At 43.3% G+C, this 21358-nt stretch overlaps 2 protein-coding genes across 7 annotated transcripts in view; one reads left to right on the forward strand and one right to left on the reverse strand.

Annotated features, from left to right (window-relative positions):
* Positions 1–21358, forward strand: part of LOC308472026 (uncharacterized protein) — a gene marked incomplete at its 5' end in the record, with an annotated part of 286484 nt that overhangs the window by 262449 nt on the left and 2677 nt on the right. The window contains one exon of one of the 3 annotated variants that reach the window (XR_013983244.1): positions 7780–7849. The exons of the other annotated variants lie outside the window; for them this stretch is intronic. The remainder of the gene's footprint in view (positions 1–7779; positions 7850–21358) is intronic. 3 annotated transcript variants of the gene reach the window in all.
* CACNA2D2 (calcium voltage-gated channel auxiliary subunit alpha2delta 2) overlaps positions 1–21358 on the reverse strand; it is a 529531-nt gene that overhangs the window by 52862 nt on the left and 455311 nt on the right. For all 4 annotated transcript variants that reach the window (XM_080996409.1, XM_080996408.1, XM_080996407.1 and 1 more), the window contains 5 exons: positions 20539–20588; positions 5602–5691; positions 5049–5120; positions 2260–2334; positions 1782–1856 (listed from right to left, as the gene is read on the reverse strand). In XM_080996409.1, the coding sequence (XP_080852535.1) occupies positions 1782–1856; positions 2260–2334; positions 5049–5120; positions 5602–5691; positions 20539–20588 (362 nt within the window). The remainder of the gene's footprint in view (positions 1–1781; positions 1857–2259; positions 2335–5048; positions 5121–5601; positions 5692–20538; positions 20589–21358) is intronic.

The raw sequence follows: 21358 nt of genomic DNA on the forward strand, positions 1-21358 counted from the left end.
AGCCTATAATTCTGATGAACTATCAGATACAGAAGGGCTCCCTGCTTACACAGCTAACTGGAGACTTTCTTGGTGCGGCAGATAATGCAGGGAGGCCCAGATCCCAGTCCTTACCCAGACTTCCTAGTAACCTTATTTTTTAGGACATAGTGACCAAGTGCAAAAGAGAATAGTGCTGCTGTGTCTTTATTTATTTTATTTTATTTAACAAGATTTACCATATTTTTCTGTGTATAAGTTGCTCCCATGTATAAGATGACTCCTATTTTTTGAGCCCAAAATTAAGAAATAAACATTCCATATTTTAAACATTCCATGTATAAGATGACCCCCAATTCTAAACTTAAAAAAATTGGGGGAAAATATAGTCTTATACACAGAAAAATACGGTATATGTTGCTTAATAAAAGAAAACACCTCTAAGTGGTTTACATAAAATAAAATATTTGTAAGAAAACATACTTTTAAAATGAGTGGGCCTAATAAAATTATCTTTAATCTTTAATAGTCATCATGCAAGGGTGAGAAAAGTGAAACATTCTATTCCACAGAACTTTTAAAGGCACAGGAATCCCATCCTGTTTGGCATCTTGCCACTCTTGCCACATATGGGCAATTCAGCTTTTTGCAGTCCAACCTGTATCACTAAGCTACTGATGAGGAAGTGCTGTAAAATGGAAATGAAAGTAAGTGCAAAATGTCTATGTGAAAGGTTAATAAAAACATAAAACCACAGAGAGTTGCTGGAGACAGGAAGGGCTGTGCACAGGTATGAGCTCTGGAGAGAAACCCAGGATGGTTGAGGAGAGAGACATGGAGGCAGAATAATGTGGAAATCCCTTTAGCAGGGTCTAAAGCAAAAAGGATTCTTTTATGTTGCTAAGAAAAGTGGAGATGAGAATGGCTGAATTTCACATTTTGATTGGAAATAGCTGGTCAAACCTCTCAGCAGTTAAAATATTAGTGAACATTCTGTGACATCACAGCATGTTTCTGCTCTTAGTTCAGACTTTAGGGGAAGGCTTTATGAGTCTATGCCATGACTGTGAATATAGTTCAAGATCAGAAAAGTATCCACATTAGGTGGGAGGATAGAAAAAATGGTGTATGCTGCAGGGAGGCTGGAAAGGTAGTGATCTAGGGATGTTAAGAGCTAGGAATCATGAGAGCAGGTACCAAAAGAGATGGATGGAAGAGAAGAAACTTCACGAAAGGTATAGGAAAAAGAAGGGCCATAGAAATAGAAAGGGCAGGAGCTGGATAAGTGCAAAAGGCTGAATTCAACATATTGATTTTAAACAATTAGGCAAATAGTTGACTGTTGGTCAATAATAACAACAACCATCAACAGAGAGAACGCACATGTTTGCTTTTTGGTGGCAAATCTGTGGCTGAATATGGACAGTTCACTTGTTTGTGATAGCTGTTTGGAACTACTTTCAACCTGGTGTCAAATTGTCATCACTAATATTCCCACCTAATCATTTGTTCGCAGCTAGACAGCAATCCAGCTGTAGGCAGGTATATCGACCCTCTGCATAATAGCAAGAGAATTTTGCACCAAGTCACTGCTTATTACATTAAAGTTTGAAGGAAAACATGGCAATGACCTATGGAAATGTTCTTTGAGTGAATGGTGTGGTGAAAAGCGGCGACAGAGAGCAGATGATGCCAAACAGACACACTTTCATTTTGTGGGGTAAATGGGATGGAAAGTCACCTTATCTTTTGGTGGTGGTGGGTGGCAATGGTTATTCAAAGGAGGGGAAAACTGCACTTACCTGAGGTCTCAGATTTGGGTGTAGCAATAGATATCCATTCAGATCAATAGCAAATATATAGCCGTTGGCCCCTAACTGGATGGGAGGACAACAAGAGAAACAAATTACAGCTCAAGATGAAAGAGAGGAATTGCATCAAAGTTCCCATGCCACTGCTACAGATAATCTCTACAGACCTCTGCCCCTTCTCCATTAAACAACCCAAGCACAGAACAGACACCTAAGACCTTCTAAACAGGTTTGTTTTTTTCCAATTCTCTCACTGCAGAAGAAGCAATGACTATCAGATAGGTGGGGCTGATTTGGAACTGGAGTGCAGGAAGCAATTAGGAGAATTCTGTGCAAATGTGAACCTCATGCTAATTCCCAAAGATGCCTCTCTTCCCCGCCTGCCTGCTCTTTATCACGGCTGAGACTTTGCAGGGACTGGCGGGTGGAAGAATGCCACTCTGAGGGAAGGAATCCATTCCTTACGCACATTGTATCGCTGCGTCAGCTTCTTGATGTCATTCAGAGTCACGTCAATCCCCACAACACCGAGGATGAGCTGGTTCTGAAAAAACACAAGCAGCAAAAGCAGTTATATTCAAGAGACTGAAGTCGTGGACAACATAGATGCCATCCAATAGTGATGTAGTTTTTTATTTGCCCCCATGTCCTTGATATAAAGAGAAGGGCGGGAGATAACTTGTCATAGCCAAGCCATACAGGGAAAAGTGCAATACTTGTGCAAGATGAGGGAGATCCCCAGTTGAAGAGGATGGTGGGATGACAATTCACTATTCCAAATGTTTCACATTTGAACCTCCTTTCTCTGACATCCCACTTATACACCTAGACTCAATAATATGTCTCTCTCTCTCTCTCTCTCTCTCTCTCTCTCTCTCTCTCTCTCTCTCTCTTCACAAACACATATTCTCATTTTTTAACCAATATTTAAAATACTCAATCACATGGAGTGTATGATAAGAAGACCCAGCAGCCCCCTTTTTACATGGGAAAATCAATATGATTTCCTTTTAATTTTCACATGCACGCATCTGGATTGCACAGCCTTCCTAAATGAAGTAAAATGATGGCATGGCGATCCACAAAATACTTGAGCATTTACAAGACTAACTCAGCTTGTGTACTGTGCAAGCACTACAATGTAGACAAATCACGGTGTCATTTGGACCTACCCTTACAGTTTTTCTCTAATGGTAAACAGGATGGATGGATGTGGGACACATTCAACTGAGCAAAGCTCAACTGGAGCTGGAAGCCATCTTATATTCTTTCCTGTCCAGCAGGATCCAATGGCCCGCCCAGGTGGTTTCAGCTGGAGGATGGAAGCTCACTGAGAACTGAAGCTCCCCCCAGCAGCTCAGTGGTTCAGCCCATGAGGGAGCTGTAAACAGCTAAAAGCAAACTAATCCCTACAGTAAACAGAATCCAGTGACTGACAAGGGCACTGAAATCAGTGTCAGTCCCTTATCAGACTCTTCTACCCTAACCACATGCTTCTTTAAGACAAGTACATTCTCCTCTTAAAGAGACATTGGTGCCTGCACCTGCAAAAAGCCACAATACCAACTGCTAGACTGCACGCCATGGGATAATGACTGCAATGGAGTTGCCATGCTGCTTTATGAGGCAGTAACTGGGCTCCCTGGAGAATAAATGGCTTGGTCTTTGGCCCTGTCGCTTACCTAGTTGAGAAACAGATCGTTGGCTGTTTAACAGAAAGCAGCTATAGAATGCCATGGCAGGTCTATTACTGCTAATAAATCTAAACAAACATGAATTGGGAAGCATAAGGCAAATGAGACAGGCTGCTGACACATGCTGGGATTCTCCTCACTGGGGAGAAGGGAGGCATTAGTGCTCAGTTTAGTGGGGCTTGTTTGTTTTGGAATTCAGGTGCCATTGCAGGGTGAGAAAATCCAACAGAAATACTTAAGCTGATAGGCACAATAATAATAATAATAATAATAATAATAATAATAATAATAATTTATTTATACCCCGCTCATCTGGCTGTGTTTCCCCAGCCACTCTGGGCAGCTCCCAATCGAATATTAAAAACACAATACAGCATTAAACATTGAAAACTTCTCCAAACAGGGGAACACACACACAACACACAGTGTAGTGTGTTGGAGCTGACTTTCCAAGACTGCTGTTGCTGCTGGACTCCCCCAGCATGCCTGTGCAGTCCTCTCCTTTCTGCCACCCGAGTCCTGCCCAGGGAAGCTACAGCGATGCTGGCATCAGGGTGGTTCTGTGACTCTGCCAACTACATTAGCTGCTACTGATTGTTGTTGTTGTTCCTACTGTTACTGTTACTACTACCACCATCACCAACTGCTCTTCTCTGGGAATGCAGAAAGGAGATTTCAGTGATCTTTCCTCTAGGTCGGTGCCCTACCTAGCTTTAGCAATGCTGCAGCATAGGGAGCTCTTACACTGTTCACACTTCTGTATCTCATACGTAGTTAGTGTCCATGTCTGTTTCTGACCCATCACTCTCTGTAAGGTGTTCTTCTATAAACAATAGCACAGCATTCCTACTGGTTGACCCATAGAAGACGCAGCTTTTCTTTTCCCCCAGTGATACAGCTGCACCCAAACCAGGGCACTATCCACCCCAGGACTTTGACACAGTATTGAATACAGAAATAACTGGGTGAAGTTCTGCTTTGTGCAGGAGTGTAGATTATACGCACACTAGTATGTTTTAAAATGCTTACTGCTCACCTGTCATTTGAAGGAGGAATTTATGCCACTCCTAACTTCAGGTACCTTCCCAGTTAACAAATTTTAATAAATAAACACTATATTGGTTTGGCATGCAGGCCTGGTCATAAAGGTATGATGCTGATGTACATAAACAATAAACACAGGACAAGAAGGTGGTCAGCTGGTGGGCTGACTGACTTGCATTTGCTCTGGAAAAATCCCAGCCAACTGCCCCTCCTTCATTTATAATCTTGCCCTATGTTTACTTCTTTTGAATGTCATAAAATTTGCAGGGAGATGCTATACTCGGCTGATTCAGATTGACTGATTTTGAATTGACTCCACGGCACCATTTTTTGTTTAAAGGTATCAGTGACATATACATGGAAGGCAAAGAACAAAACAAACCTTTGTTTGGATGCTAGAGTCTCTCTCTGTCACACAAACACATACTTCACAGCAGGCTAACTGTTGTGGATATGAGCAAGAAGAGTATCAGCAGTAGGTCAAAATCAGAGTGGGGGACATTGCAGGAAGAAAACATACCTTCCTTTCACTGCTGCCATCTTCAGTGAGGTTGAACACTGGCAGAGTGCCTGTTATGACCAAGCCCAGACCCTATCAAATGTCAAAAGCAAGAAAATATGATGAACACAGTTATCTAAATAGCTCCATACTCCTAAGGGTCAAATAGGCGTGACATAGGAGATCTATGATCAAATCTGTCTTTAAAAAAAACCAAAAAAACTTGAAACAAGTCACTGGGAGCTTTGATTTTTATTCCATTGCCCACTGTCAATTATACTGTGCAAACCAATGGCATTGAAACATGGACACGGGCCATGCTGGGAGGTGTAAATTACTATGTCTTGCGTGTACACCACTGTACAGTGGAATCCTCAGAGCCTGTTTCCTGAAGGAAATTGGAGAAGATACAAACTTGGGAATGTCAGACTTGGGACACTGAAGAGGTATGTGACATAAAATAAATTAAGTAGGACAAATTACACTGCAGTGGATGGGTATACCTTACAAACAGGAGAAAAGAAATGAAAAGCAAAAGACCAGTTGTGGGAACTCATAAAGTTATGTTACTTACCAAAGCATCCCGATAGACATTGGTCCATTGAACCTGTTTTGCTTTGTTCCCTGCCAAGACCATGGGTCTTCCTAGAACATCCAGATATTCCTGCAGAGAACAGAAGGAGAAAAGCACGCAGATTAATTCACTTGTGGAAGTATGTGATATACAGTAACAGATGTATACCGCAACATTATTCTTGACTGAAGTAAAATGATGTTTGTCATGTTCAGTTCAGTTGCTCATCCTGCTCCCCAAACAAACAAACAAAACTCCCTTAACTTGAGGAAAGGGTTACAGGAAGAGGAGGGATTCTATCCCACTAGGAGAGGCCACATGCGCAGAGTAGAGCCCTGTGGAGGTGGGATGTGAGCCCCAGCTTGAGTCAAGCTATGCTGGAAGAGAGATGGACCCAACTTGAATGAAGCTGCAGTTTGCATTTTGAGCTTCCTCCTATCAAAGACTTGCCTCATCCCAAAACTGAACATGGATCTCTTTCCTAAGATAGAGGTTATGAGACTGGACTGAAACAGGGCTGTCAAAGTGAGGCTGCCATCTCAGGTGGCTGATGCAGGTTGGTGGTGGTGATGAGGAAGCAGGGGCACGCTGTGGGTGACACGTGGCCTGCCATGCACCGCCTCATCTAGTGTGTTTCCATCAGGAGCAGTGGAGGATGCTGCCAGTGTTGACCTGAGAATCCGCTTCCAGGAATTGAGGGAGGGGTCTTCTTGTTCTTTGCCTCAGGCAGCCAAATATCTTGATCCAGCCCTGACTGGAAAGCTATTGAATCATAGTTGAGATGTTGCTCAGACAGGCTAAGACCGAAGCCCAGAAGAAGAGAACCCTTTCAGGACAAGGTCAGACTGTAAAAACGTATTAGGTTAAGTAGTAAAAATGAGAGCTGTAGGCTGAGAAAAAGCCTTGGAGAAAGTAATCTTGTATGCGGATATAATGCAAGATGCAAATGGAAACACAGGCTTCCCAATGGAATTCTCAGTTGAACCTAGAACTCTGTCAAGAGCTGCTGGATTCTATACATTCCCAGGAGACTGAGAAAACCTGTTCCCTGTGTGTTATGAAAACTGAGATTTTAATTGTAGAGGCTGGCTTCTGTTCAGAAAATGCAGGTCAGCTGCAAAATACTATTTCTACCATTACTCCAAAACAAATCCTTGAGTGGATATAACACGTCCCTGATACAAATCTATTCCCAGTCATCTCCACTGCAGTGCTGACTTGAGAGTGGGTCAAGTATCTCCTGAGTATTTAACAGGGACATCTGGCACTTTGAAGGTGGTATTCAGCTTCATGAGTTCCATTCTCTAATTACGGATCTCTGTGTAGACAATCTCCACCACTAGAGGGGACATTGCACCACAACTTGAATGCCCTGCTATAGACTAATATGCACACAGTATGCTACTATACAGGCAGAAAAGGAAGCAGCATCATTAAAAAGAACTAATATCTGATTCAGGGAGATAAAAGATAACTCTTAAGTCATAAATTTCTTGTAAGGTGTCATGCAGAAGCTGAATTTCAACATCTAGCTTTGACCAGCACACATGTGTAACCTTTCAAAAGCAACAGGTAAGGTTTTGGCTGTGAGTCCTGGAAGTCCTGCTCCCTGCCTTGCCCGCCTTTTTCTACTTGGGGGGCCCTGACTGACTTCAGCAACAAAGGCTGAGGTTGCTGAACAGACTCTTGGGCTGGGGTCTTTTTTGGTTGGGAGGGGAGCTGTTGCTATTTTTTCTATTATGTTTCGTATCTTTATTTAGATCTTATTTATGTGGAAATGGTTCAGTCTGGTTGTGTATTTTTTGATGTTTTATTTATTATTTATGACTACTTTTGTTATGTTGCAATTAAGTATTTTTTATGTTGTAAGCCGCCTTGAGAATGGAAAGATGGCATACAAATAAAATTATGTATGTATGTATGTATGTATGTACGTATGTATGTTTCCCCCCCTTTTCTTTTGTGTGTTTCACAAAAGATACTTCAACAGAGCAAAAGTTTCCAAAATAACTGAGGCCCTTGTTGTGTGAGATTGGGCTTCAACAAATGTCAGATGGACAGCAAACATTTGCTAGGTGCTTTGTCAAAAATGTTATCCCATCCTTGAAATACTCTGTGGGGGTGCGCGCGGAGGGGGGAAGCATGAGACTCTAGTAATTGGCTCCTTTTCATTTGCAGCACTAAATTGACAAATATTGGAAAATTCCACCGGCAAAAGCATTTCATTCATCTGTGTTTGATGGTGAAGGTATGTGTGCACAGGAATTAGTGTGCAATCCATGCTCATAGACTGTGATGTGTGACAAATGCATATTCACAAATTTCATGGTGCACTCACCCAACATGCTGGGAAGCAGCTGCCGCATGTGACTTTCTAGTGAGTGTACTCATAGGGACACACACACACGGATGCTTCAGTTTAAATTCCTACACAGAAATGCAGGAGACACACACACACACACACACACACACACACACACACTTGAAGGAATCTCAATACTCTGCCATTTCCAATATTAGGCTGATTTCAGCAAGGGCAGAACTAAGTAATGACAGAGTTCTTTTTTGCTTCATTCCATAACTTCTTCAGCTTTAGGAGGAAGATTTAAGCAACTGAGCACATTTAGTGTTGAAAACTACAAAGGTGAGGGAAGAAGGGAAAATGAACGAAATGTAGGGGAGCCCTGTACCAACGTGCACGGGGTCCTGCTCCCTTTATCCCTACAGGAATGCCATGTAAGCAGTGGGGAGGGCTGGGGGAACGAATGGTGACAGCAGTTCATTGTGCTGAGAGCTGTATCTGCCACCTGTTTGTCTTCTGTAAGCATGTTAAGGGACAGTATGTGCCAATCAGCCCTCGCTGTCAGCATGAAAGAAACACGCCCTTTCCCCAAATCGATTAACCCTCCCTGCAGGTTGCCATGGTGAAGTGTGGCGCTGTGGCAGGCATGAGCTTCAGCCCTGAAGCGCATGGGGAATGTATTATTTCCGGATGATTTAATACAGGGGGAGAGAGATGTAAAGGGAAAACAGCATCACAGAGAGGAGGGAGAGATATAGGCAGCAGAAGGGGAAAGCGGAACAAAAGCAGAGATGCAAACAGAAAAGAGAGGGGAGAGGGGGAGTAAAAGGAAAGTCACGTCACACTTTCAAGATCACACACTTGACCTGTGGGTTGATTGCTATTCTTGGAAAACTAACACCCTACCTTTCTTGCTCCTGTAAACACAGCAACACGGTTACCCGTGATTGTTGTTCTTCAGAGGCAAATAATAAAGTGGGGTGGGGAATGTTGCTGGACCACAACTCCCATCATGCTGGTTGGGGCTGATGGAAGTTGGAGTCTAGCGAACATTTGGAGGGCTACACGTTCCCTACCCCTGCTGCAAAGAGTCCTTCATAGGTGGCCACTGTGGCTGGCCACGTAACAGGAAATTCTTACTAACTGCTAGTAAACTGAGATATTTATGAAGGTAAAGGGCTGAACCTAGTTTCTGAGGCCATCAGAAGACCTGGGGTTCTATCCAATGATAGCCCTGGTCTGACTTAACTTAGGTCCATTAATTTTAATGGGCCTTCTTCTTAGTTCAATACTGGACTCCAAAATTTACTTAATTTACATTTTGACATCTTCCCCTTCCTCCACGGAGCTCAAGGTGGTGCACACATAGAGTTAGCCTAACCTACCACAACTGGGTTGTTATGAGGATTAAATGAGGAACCATGTACATTACCTTGAGCTCGCTGGAGAAAAGGTGTGATATAAATGTATTAAATAAATAAGTAAAAATAAATAATTATAAGTGACCAGTTTACTAATCCCACACTTATAGTCAGCCAGTTATTGGGGCATTAAAAAAATTAAACACTGTGGTTATAACAATTCGTCTTTGGTTTTACACAAATAACTTTCCAAACTCTCCCTGCGTGCAGTCGGGGTGTTTATTTTAACACTTAACAGCATAAAGTGCCTGTGTGGTGCATCCGAGGCTGTGGGTAGCCAGGCACATATTGTATTTTTGGTTATTCCAGACGGACAAGTAGATGCATACAGCTCTTAAAAACCATACTTAATCGTAGGCACAAATGAGGCCAATAACTTAACATCTGGCACTGCTTCATGGCAGCCTGGCTTTACTACACTAATTTCTATGTTGTAGCAAATGCTTCAGATCTGGGATATAAATGGCTCCATTACTCTGCCTGATCTGCTTCTCTCGGAGACCTCAGGCAGATGAAATCTGACGTTTTTGATGACAGGCAGTTTAATCATAGGCTCCCATAATTGGACTAGAGACTTAAGGCAGCTGAGAGTCCAGTTAAGTGTGATTATTTGATGGGCATACTTGTTGTCTCGTTTGTGCATCAATGAAAGAAACACAAATGGCTTCTTGCTAATATAAGCCTCCGCTGAGAGACAAGATGATTAAATGCCATCAATGTTTGTTTCTGCTGTGGTATGTCTTTGAGCGAATCCGCTCTAATAGGTGTTAAAGGTGGTAAGAATTAAGCAACTAATATTGTACAATAAAATTGTCACAATTGGCTGGGTGACAGTAGCCAAGAGATATTTTCTAAGGCTGTGTAAAACTATTTACCGCTCCTGCCAGATTGTCTGCTCATATAAATTAGCACTGACGCCTTTTCTTTCATCAGTGAATAATCTGTGCAATACCAGTTAATGGCTACACCCAGTGCTTTTTGGTGACAGTACTCAGTACTCACTGATACTAAGTATTGTCACCTCTTTTATTTTCCTGCCAATGGCAGACATTTTGTGCTGGCACCCACAGGACATTTATCAAGATATAATTACTGGCACCTCATTTGTTTTTAAATAAAATAAGCATTGAAAACATCTATGATTAAGGATATATATCTGCATTATAATTGTAGACCAGGCATGTCCAACAGGTTGATTGAGATCTACTTTGGGTATTCCTCTCCCAGAAAAGCTCAACAGCTTTGGTCAATCCAATGGGGAGATCACTGCCAGGTTTTTTTTTTAATAGTGGGATTAGATCGCAGTCTCTTGGGAGTTGGACATGCCTGTTGTAGACAGATATCCAACTATTTGTATCCACCATCATTTACCTCAGAAAACTATGAAATACTTATTTTACTAAGAGTGCTGTGAAAGTATTATTAGAGATCCCTAGTTCTTTAAGCAGTTGCCATTTCCAGGGCTCCTAGGTTGAATGTTAAGCTGCAGTCTTGCATCAACATTCCTGTTGCAAGCCGTGTTGAGCATACAGTGGGGCTTACCTTTTATCAGATGTGCACAGGACTGCACTGCACAGTATTTAAACCGCATTGAGATTGGCTTAACTGTGCAATACATGACTACGGCAGCTTTGTATGAAACTGAATTAAGCTCATATGAACTTAGCATTTTGTTGCCAATGAAATGAGAGTGACAGCGCAATACTAATCCCTGAAATTGTTGGCAGGCAGGGGTGGGGGTGGGGGTTAGGCTGGCAAGCAGTTGACTCTCTGCTGACTTCTGGGGAACACCATTTCGGAAGGAGGAGGCTCAGCTGAATTGGAGGCCCTGAGCTTCAACCTGATGGCTGGGAATTTTGGCATTGCACAGGGCACTGCTGAAATTTGAGACCCCAAGGTTTGTGTTACCTGCAGAAGTTCTCCCATGGGCAGTAGCCAGTGAAAATCTTTTAAATGGGGCATTTTGGCACAGGGGTGAGGGCAAGAAGCTGAAGCAGGGTGTGTGGGTGTGTGTGTCCTCACCTTCTGCCTTGCCTGGCATGAGTGGCAGCGGTTGGTTGCAGCAATAAAACTGCCACTTAAGTCTGCCCTGTTGTTCCCCGGGCAGGATTAGAATTGCTCTGCCTGTGTAGGAAATGGAATGAGCAGGATACAAGCACCTGGACTCCATGTTCATAAGATTGTTAACAGAGCAGGAGCACCTCCATGCTTTCCTATGGCCCTTTGTTCATCTGGTTAGTTTCTCTTCATAGACTAACTCATTTTAGTGTTAGCCACTGTACTTCGGGATTTATAATGCAGCCCTCTTGAACAGCAAATAACATTTATCTAGGGATGGTGAAGAAAAGTCGATTCAGTTTGCATTTAAATGTTCGCTTACCTAACTTGCACTTTCTGAAACAAGATGTGGACCAAAACACAGGCGCCGTTTGAAATTTGAACATTTCCCAATTTTGCAATGCAGATCATCAGCCAAGCAATGTGCACAAAAATGCATTCACTTGTGCAAAATGTGCACATGAATGTATATATTAGTGGAAATAACATATACACAATGTTACATTAGGGGAAATTGCTTCGCAAAAATGTGCGCCCTAGGCAAAATTGAGTATGAAATGTGTACAATAGGAGAAAATAATTTTGAAAGTGAATTTTCATGACTTATTTTTTATTGCAAAATGATATGCAGAAATATGGAGAACAGAACTTAAAACTGAAAAAAATGAGAAACAGAGAGAAGCTAAAAAGGGCATATTCACCCATCCCTACTCCTATCTAAAACTCCTCCTGCCTTTCTTTAAATCTGTAATGTCTTAAAGGTTGGATTTACAGAGGCTTTCATGTTGGTGTGCAAATGAGATGTAATGTATCTACAACTGGCTGAAACCATCTTTGCAAGAAGTTTAAGCCTTTGGGTTGGGGGAAACAAGTATTTTGGTAGCCATCCATTTTCTTAAATATCCAGATTTTAAAATAAAAAACCCAAACCATACTTTTCCTGCTGCAAGTTGCCATCTACATTTATTTTAAGAACTCTCTCTCTCTCTCTCTCTCTCTGTGTGTGTGTGTGTTTGGGGTGGGGTGAGCTTGGCACTGAATTTCTAACTGTGGTTCGTTTTGAAGAATCACAGGTTCCGTTCCTCCACATTTTGTCGGAGAAGGTTTCAAACGGGCTGCCTGGCCCTACAAAGAGATGAATAGGTACTTAAGGATGCTGCTGAATGAAAGAGGGCAGCATGCCACAAAGCACAAAGAGGAATCAGCTGGTCAATTTGCTGGCAATTCCCACTGGAGCTTTAGAAGCAAGCCAAGGGGGAGTGCGCATGTTGGCCTGATGCGCAGTCTCTCACAGGTCTCTAGGTGGTGCTCTCTGTGGGGGACAGCAGATGTTCTACGCAGGATGAAGGCTTCATTAGAACAAGCTCCAACTGTACACATAATTATCTGCTATGCCCTGCAGCTCCCCACACTTTTTTCTTCTCCTTCCAAAGATGCTTTCATCTTTAAACAGAGCAGTGTGCAGCCAGGAAAAGAAGTGAGGGTGGCGGCGTTTCAAAGCTGTACGATGGCCTTGGTGATTTGAAGCTTAACTGAGAGAAAAGGACATTTACTTAGCTGATTTAGGAGTGATGATGATGGGGCATCTGCACAAATGAGTGCCTGAAGTTAGCGATGGACACACACAGAGCCATGTTTTTTGTGTGCAGGCATATGTACACTATCACTATCATTTAATTTGCACACTCATCTGCATGGCTATATCGGTATTCATAGAGGAGCAAACATATTTACATACATGTTGATAGTGAGGGAGGGAGGAATGGGTGTCCTGCAGGATCTTTCCATTCAGCTGATCTGCCTCTCCTCATCCACGGCCCTCTCCTAGGTGCGGCACAAGCCCTCCCTACCTTGTCCCACTGCAGGGAGGATTCTTGTCAGAACTGCACACAATCCTAATGAGAATCTGCCCCCTCCCTGGCAATTGGACTTGTCAAAAAATGGGCTTCCAATACTGAAGGCACTTGGAAGGTTGTGGACTCTCCTTCCTTGGAGGTTTTTAAGCAGAGGTTGGATGTCCATCTGTCATGGCTGCTTTACTTAAGATCCCTGCATTGCAGGGGGTTGGACTAGATGATCCCTGGGGTCCCTTCCAACTCTATGATTTTAATGATAGGTGAGCACTCATATACCGTAAATAACATGCTAAGATGCATGGCTGCCCAGACATTTAAGGGATCGTAAACCTTCATGCAGGTGCTTACAGCTGACACGCTGTATCCACCCGTACGAGAATCCATATCAAGACTGACAGCTGCCTTCCAAACATATTGATTGTTGCACTACTACTATCTGTCAAGATAAAAACAGACACCATTTATTCCCCAATGCTGTTATGAACAGCAGTACTAGCTATAGAGAGAGAAACTTGATACCCACCTATTGCAACAGAGTAACTTCATACCCTCCTCATCACTGGACAACTGCAACATCACATAACGACTTGCATGTGTAAAGCAGCTGTCACAGATGAAACACCAGTTCAGAAAGAGTTTTCATGCAACAACACATCACTTAAAGCAGTGGTTCCAAATTGGTTCGCGGACCTCGGGGAGGGGGTCCACATAACCCACCTTGGGGGGGGGGGAGTCTGTGGCACCATTCACATAACAAAAATACCAGAGAGATATTAAAATCTTCAAAGGTCCAGGGCTTGGCTTTTGAAAAACAGGGGGTCCACATTATTTAGCTAATTGGAAACTACTGATTTAAAGCATCACTTTTTAGTCGAGGCAGCCAGGGATGCTTGTGGAATTTGGTGGGCCTGAATCTCAAAGTAGACTCATCTGGTCAACACCTCCCAGGTTAGCATGCAGTTAGGGACATGGTCTGCTTCAAAATCCACTTCCACTGAATTCCATGATTTTTGTCTGCCTTTGCTTCTTTCTTTTTAAACTGGCACTAGCTGCTTAAGGCAGAATGCACTACTGTAGCCACATGCATTGAGAGTGGAAGTGGAGATGGCTCTGCGAGCAACAGCATGTAATGATGTGCCATTGCAATCAGGGATATTGTTGTTGCTGTTGTTGGCATCCGTCTGTTTTTGAAAGACAATGGAGTGTGTCTCCGGGGGTGAAGTGAAACCACTGCACACATCGTGCTCATTCTGGGGTAGCTTGTCCACCTTTGGTCCCCACCCTGTGCTCAGCTCTCCCCTATGGTTCCTGGAAGCTGTCAGCATGTGGCAGTAGCCACACCTTCGGAATGGCTTTGACTGGCCAGCTAAACCAGGTGAGGGTAGCCAATGGGTCTCAAACCCTCAGTGAGTTAGGGACTTCCCCAGCATGTGAATATAGGCTTCAGCAGACTGAGCCGACAATATGTGCATGGAGGTCCTGAGCTGCCCATTGGACAAGATCCCCTTCTTGGCCTCACTGATGTGGTCCAAAGGAAAGCAGAGCAATATGTTTGTCACCAGCTTGGGTGCAGGAGTTGCCAGAAGGAAGCATACAAGGTGCCTTCCTACTGTTGTAGGGACTCCACTTGTGTAGGGTTTACTCCTTAGCCTTTTCTTCTCCTGAAGATATCCCACAAGGCAGCGGAGGTTTAGGATCATGTTAACAGCAGCAGCAGCAGCAACAACAACACTTAAGCTGCCCCTCTCATCAACCACCTATGGACCCACAGGGTGGAGAGGAAGACCTAAAATATTTTTAAAATGAGCTCCTATGTTTCATGAACTGAAGGCTGAGAGAGTGGGATCACTGGAATGTATATTTTCCTTCTGTTTTTAACCTAAGAAACTGGCATGGGGGTGGAAGGGATTGCAGACAACCCTTTCCCCTCCAGCTGGCTTCTCTCAGCAAGTGGGGGGGGGGGGAGGCAGTGGGGAGATTTTGAATGGGAAAAACAGCTAAAGGGGAAAGGGTTAAGAAACATCTCTCTTTGCTGTCCTTTTGCTTAAATCGGCAGCCTCCATACAAAGGAAAGCAATCATGCGCACACTGACACAAATAACCCATGGGGGAAAGATAGATGTGATTGCGTGTCACATATAAAGAAATAGTCAGGTAAGATTCTCAAGGTGACATCAGGGACTTTTGAGAGATAATGGGCTCCTACAGTGTTGGGAGAAACCCACCAGATGGCACTGACACACTGTTCTGTACTCTCTGCGCAATACAGAGTGAAAAATGAATCAGCAACCCAGAGGGGAAGCTCCTGTCAAAATCCTGACTCACGTCACTAGAAATAAATATTCAGTAATGAGCTATTAACCTTTATGGTTCCCTAAGGGGGCATGGGGAGGGGACATGCTAAATACGATACTACAAAGCTGCACGGGATCCTGCTTAGCTGCGCAGAAGCGCACCTTTGCAGGATGCTTCCAGGCCAGAGGCTCCTCAGCATCAAACTCCAGTGTGGGCTTGGGTAAAAGCATGAGATAGACAAAGCCTGCTTGCATAGGGCTTTCAAGCCTGTGATTAGTGTGAAAGAACAACAAGAGAAAGAAGATCTGAATGATTCAGATAAGCTTCAGGCATCATTGCAGAGGAAAAGGAAGAGACTGGTCCATTGGGAGGACCCATACTGGACCAGGATGTCCGACCCCCCACTTCCTTCTTTTCTGTTCTCCATAGCAATGCTCATGTCTTGATTTCAGCTCCTCAGCTCCCTCTTCATTTATACTCTATCCACATCAGGAATCATATGATGCTTCCAGACACGGATGATTTAGCAGCGGCCAAGCATTGCTGTTTGCTCTGAGCTTCAAGAGGAATAGCAAAGACTGCGCTTCCAGACTTCTGGAATTCAAAAAGCATTCTGCAGCCAAGTGGGCAGTCCTTCTTTCCCCAGTCATAAATGTTGGGGATAATTTTTAGAAGGACCATATTGTGTGTTTGTGTGAAATAAAAGCATTGTTTGGCAGGGGGGAGGGAATGCAAGGTTTATAGAGACAGAGTTGATTTCTAGAAAGGAGAGATGAACCACAGAGAAGAAAATGGCAAGAGCAATCTATACAAGTCATAACCAGACCCAAAATTTACTGAACAGCTGCCTGATTTATTCTACATCTGGGGAAATTATGGAGCTGTCCCATGAAGTTAAAATACTTGGGATTTTCTTAGCTCTGAAAAAAACCATTAAGAGCAGTGTGTTTTGTTCATGATGTCATGCAGTTGCTCCATAAAAAGTGAGTAAACAAAGCAAGACTATTTCACAGTAAATGCTCAGTGTGAAAACAGCCATAGAATTTGAAAGCACCAAAACACTATCACACCATCACAGGGCAACACTATCTGCCCACCAGCCTCTCACTTCTCAAACCTGAATCACACACTCCCTTTTCACTTTGCTCGAAGCAAAAGTAAACACAATGAACGATGCCCACAAAACATACTACCCATCCTCATTCCCTTTTGGAGTCTTTCATATGCAGTATCTACATTTTCTGACACTTTAGATTTTCTGGAGCCCTGCAGCCAAAGATCTGGCTGGGTATTTCAAATCAGTCTAGGTGAATTTCTGCTTTCCTTGTTGCTGAAGTTCCTGGCCATGCACATCTTTCCCACCAGCCCACCCTTCCTGTCTCAGAATCCTCCTCTTTCCTTGGATTTTCTTAGCCCATAGCTGTCAACTTTTCCCTTTTCTTGCGCGGAATCCTATTCGGAATAAGGGAATTTCCCTTAAAAAATGGGAAATGTTGACAGCTATGTCTTAGCCATTACTTCCCCTCTGCTTTATTTTCCAACCCTGCCTTCCCTTAACCTGCTGCTTCACAAGACACAGACATTTCCCCCTTTGCAAATACCTTCTGCTTCTATTCCTCCTTCCTAAGCATTACAGCAGCTCAGCCAATCTCTGCCAGAGGTTTTCTCATCACCACACATTTTAAAAAACAATCTTTAAATACTTTACGATACTGATTTATCTGTTTAATCTGCATCTAAATCTGTTTACCTTAAATTGTCAGGCGGCATTGAGGCCTGGCCACGGGCCTGGTCAGTGATTGGGCAGTCAGCTGGGGAGGCTTGGAGGCCTGGCTGCAGATGGGCCTATGGCAGGCCAGCCTGGGTCCAGGGATTCCCCCGGGTGCGGGCTCAACCAGCCAATGGCTCTTGCTTGGGTCTGCCCCCTGGGGAACAAATTGAGGCGAGTCCAGCGCTCCTCAATTTTTCTGTTGGATTTATTTGTTTAATCTGCATCTACATTTTTCTCCAGTGAGCTCAGTCCTTTAATCCTCACTACAGCCTTGGTTGGTAGGCTAGGGGACTCTCCCTCCCCTCCAACAGAATCCTGGGAACTGTAGTTTCTCCTTCACAGTGGTACAATTCCCAGTGAACACCAGGGATTTGAAATTCTAAACCAGCAGTCCATGCCTGCTGAACATGCTCAGTCTTCAGTGGGCTGCTATGAGTCTTCCACCACACCCAGCCTGGCCTTAGTTTTCTTTCTTTAAATATATTTGTACTTTGTGAACACTGAGGTTCCCCCAAGTCTGTTCATCACATCTCTCCCTCTTATGTGTGGATGGTTCTATTTTGGCTACATAAGAACCCACACTCGGAGAATGAGTTCCTTATTAATTTATAGGGTAATTCCCCCCCCCCCCCCCCACTCTTCACTGAATTGAAACCAGAGCAGCGTGATGCCTTGGTCTTGCTTTGGAAAAATGAAAGAGGAGCACCCTAGTCCTAAACCAGTTCAGGATGTACGAATAAGTACATTTTGTTTTCTAGTAGTTTCTCATTTTTCCATTCCTAAATTCAGTTTGTCATTAAAAAAAACAACCTCACAATTTCCTCCATATTTTACTGTGTATTTATCCTAATATGCACATATTTGTAGCCAATTTTGACTAATACAAGTATTTTTGCAAGCAATTTCCTCTAATATAATGTATTTTTGTATGTTGTTTTCCCTAAAAATGTATTTTAGCCACTCTTCCCTTAAAATACAAATTTTTGCATATATTTTGAGGTTGGAGAACTGCAGGGAAGTGAGAATTTTGAGGGATAGTGGCATTTCAGTTAGCTTTCTCCACAACCCCTAATCCTAGTTTGGATTGGGTTTAGCATGCAGAAATTATGCCCTGGGTGCCATTCCCCTCACCTCCTGCAAAAATATCTTACATTATGATGGGGGAGGTAGAAAGGAAGTGTTCTGCTTTCAGTTCTGTTTTTAACTGCAACTATTTTTAGAATTCTTAAACTGTTTTAGAATGCCTTTTATTTACAAAAAAAATGTGGATATGTTTACAGCTCTGGGCTCGTTTGGGAGAAAGGGTGGGGCACAAATTAAATAAATAAATAAATAAATTCCTGCTTCCTGAGATAGGAGACTGTCACAACTTAACATTTATTTTGTCATTTGTCTGCTTTTGCTGACTTTTATTAGAATGCTGCATGCATCCGTTGCCAAGAATCTAATGGCTGGAAAAAGAAGCATACAGTGTCTGTCAGTGGGGCTAATATGCGAACGATTTTTAGTGCTGAAAGCTTCTAGAGCTACTATAGCCAAGCATCCAGCCTACCTACAGTTAGCTAGTGTCAAGCTGAGAAAAAAAGGAATAGCATTTCCCTTTTCTCAATCTTCCCCAGCTTCCTGTCTCTGCCTCTCTCCACCCCACCCTATTCCCCATTTTCCCCTTGGCTTTTGGCCTGAAGATTTAGGCATCATTTGAATGGAAAGCTATTAGCTTTGCCTCGTCACCCCATTTCCAGGGCACTAATAACTCATCCCAAGCTCCCTCTCTCACACGCCGCATGTCGACTCTAATAGCTTGATAGATCGGGCAGTTTGGCTTGCTCCTCTGCGTGCTGATTCAAGCACGAAGTTTTAATAATTAGCCACATAAATACAAGTCCATATAACAAGGATGCGAGAGTTTTCTCCATGGATGAGGCTGTGCTGCGGCAGCAGGGGGCCTTACAAGTTATGATATTAGCAGAGCTTTGTGTGAGGAGGCTGTGTTTCTAAGACCGAAATAACAGGGGGCTGTGCCAACACAAAGCAGCGTGCGGTAAGTAACTATGGCTTTGTGAGACCGGAGGACCCAGTGCTGGAATAACAGGGGCTTGCGGGTTAGTAGTGAATACAGTGGTACCTCGGATTAAGTACTTAATTCGTTCTGGAGAGGTCCATTATTAACCTGAAACTGTTCTTAACCTGAAGCACCACTTTGGCTAGTGGGGCCTCCTGCTGCTGCTGTGCTGCTGGAGCACGATTTCTGTTCTCATCCTGAAGCAAAGTTCTTAACCCGAGGTACTATATCTGGGTTAGTGTAGTCTGTAACCTGAAGCGTATGTAACCTGAAGCGTATGTAACCTGAGGTACCACTGTACTTGAATTTATGTTCAGCTGTTCGTCCTTTTATTAACTTGGTGATATTGGGCTAATCAGGAAGCATGGGCAGTGCACTGGAAGAGGCTCCAGCTCAGTTGGAGAGCACAGATGGTGTGAATGGACAAAATCCCAGGTTCAGTCTTCTGCAGCCTCTCCAGTTAAAAGATTCCTGGTAGCAGAGCTAGGAAAGACGTCTCCCGAAGACCTCACGGCTGCTGCTACATGGACCAATGATTTCTGACTGGCTGAAAGACATCTCTTTATTTTTATAAGGCAGTATATCCTTTCCCCCCCCTGGTTTGATAGAATAAAGCCAGTCACATATTTGGCAGAATGCACACTGATAACTAGGCTGACACTCTCCCTTGGCGGCGGCTCCTAGGGACATGTGAGGGTGCAATGTCAGCACTTGAGTTTTTGTTGGATGCTGAACTCAGAACTGCATTAAGTGGAATGTTGAGCCGTTTCGAGAGGGACATGAAAATGTCTCCTCAGAGAAGGTACGAGGCTGTAAGCAACATTTTTCGCTTTTTCTCAAGAGCCAGATTTGAAAAGGCACGCAATTTTCTCTCATCCGCTCTTATCCCCCTCATGTTCTGTAATTCCTTCAGAATACCCAAGGAGTAGAGACTGGGTTTTCCCTAACAGATAGAGCAGATGTTTAGCAAGAAGGTAGTTGAGTCTGGTATTATTGGCCATTACAGGCTCTATAGCGAATGCAGTCTTGAAAAATGGGCATACATCCCAACCTAATCAGAAATAATAATCTTGATCACATTCTTTGCCCTATGCTAGGCGAAAGGTCAGGTTAGATGCCAGTAAAGGTACTTTAAATTATATGTTTGGACAAATTGTGTTGCGTTTCCTTACCTGTGTGTTGATTCGGATGGCCCCAATGGAGGGAATTTCAAAATAATATCCTTAAAAAAAAAGAGACAAGAAAGGCATGACACAAAGAACTTTAGAAGTGCATTTTAGCATGGCACCTCTTAATTCATCAACAAACCCTCTTCTGTTTCAGCACACATCAATTTCATCACACCAGCTACAGGCCCCACAGTCAAGCAAGTTGTACATAATCTCATTGCTTTTAATTAGTCTAAAGTATGGATTAGATTGTGGCCAAATCAGGCTCCTGTTTCAGATCTCAGAGCTTGCTGGTATAAGCCACATTGCATGCTGTTAAACTGGATCTAAGAGATATGTATTGTGTATACTAAAGGGCCAGAAAAAGGTGTGGAGATGGAATACCTATCCTTCACGAAAGTGAAGAATTGAATATATATATATACATGGCACCATTCATACCCAAAAGCGAGAAAAATAGATTTCTGCTGCGAGGAACTCAAAATCTAACTTTCAGCAGCGGTGTGCGGGGAGAGGTTCAGATAACAAACAAAAGAGAGAAATGGGATTTGAGATAAGCAAAGGAGGAGTGGGGGGCAAATTCAATTATGCACACTTGGGTTCCACTTCAGCTTGAGGTAAGTATCCCTTTGGGATCCAAGGAGGGATTTGAAGAAAATAAGATGGAACCATGAGGGTGTTCTGCGCAGGATTTCCAGGCATTGGGGCAGCGAGGGAGAATGGGTTAAGACACTGAAGACAAAAGGAGTCTCTCAAGTGTCTGGGGGGGTCACAGTGTTGGAGGAACAAAGGTCACAGGGAACTGGAAACATACTTGGCACAC

This window comes from Podarcis pityusensis, assembly GCF_964106645.2.
Source record: "Podarcis pityusensis genome assembly, chromosome: 2".
Lineage (NCBI taxonomy): Eukaryota > Metazoa > Chordata > Lepidosauria > Squamata > Lacertidae > Podarcis > Podarcis pityusensis.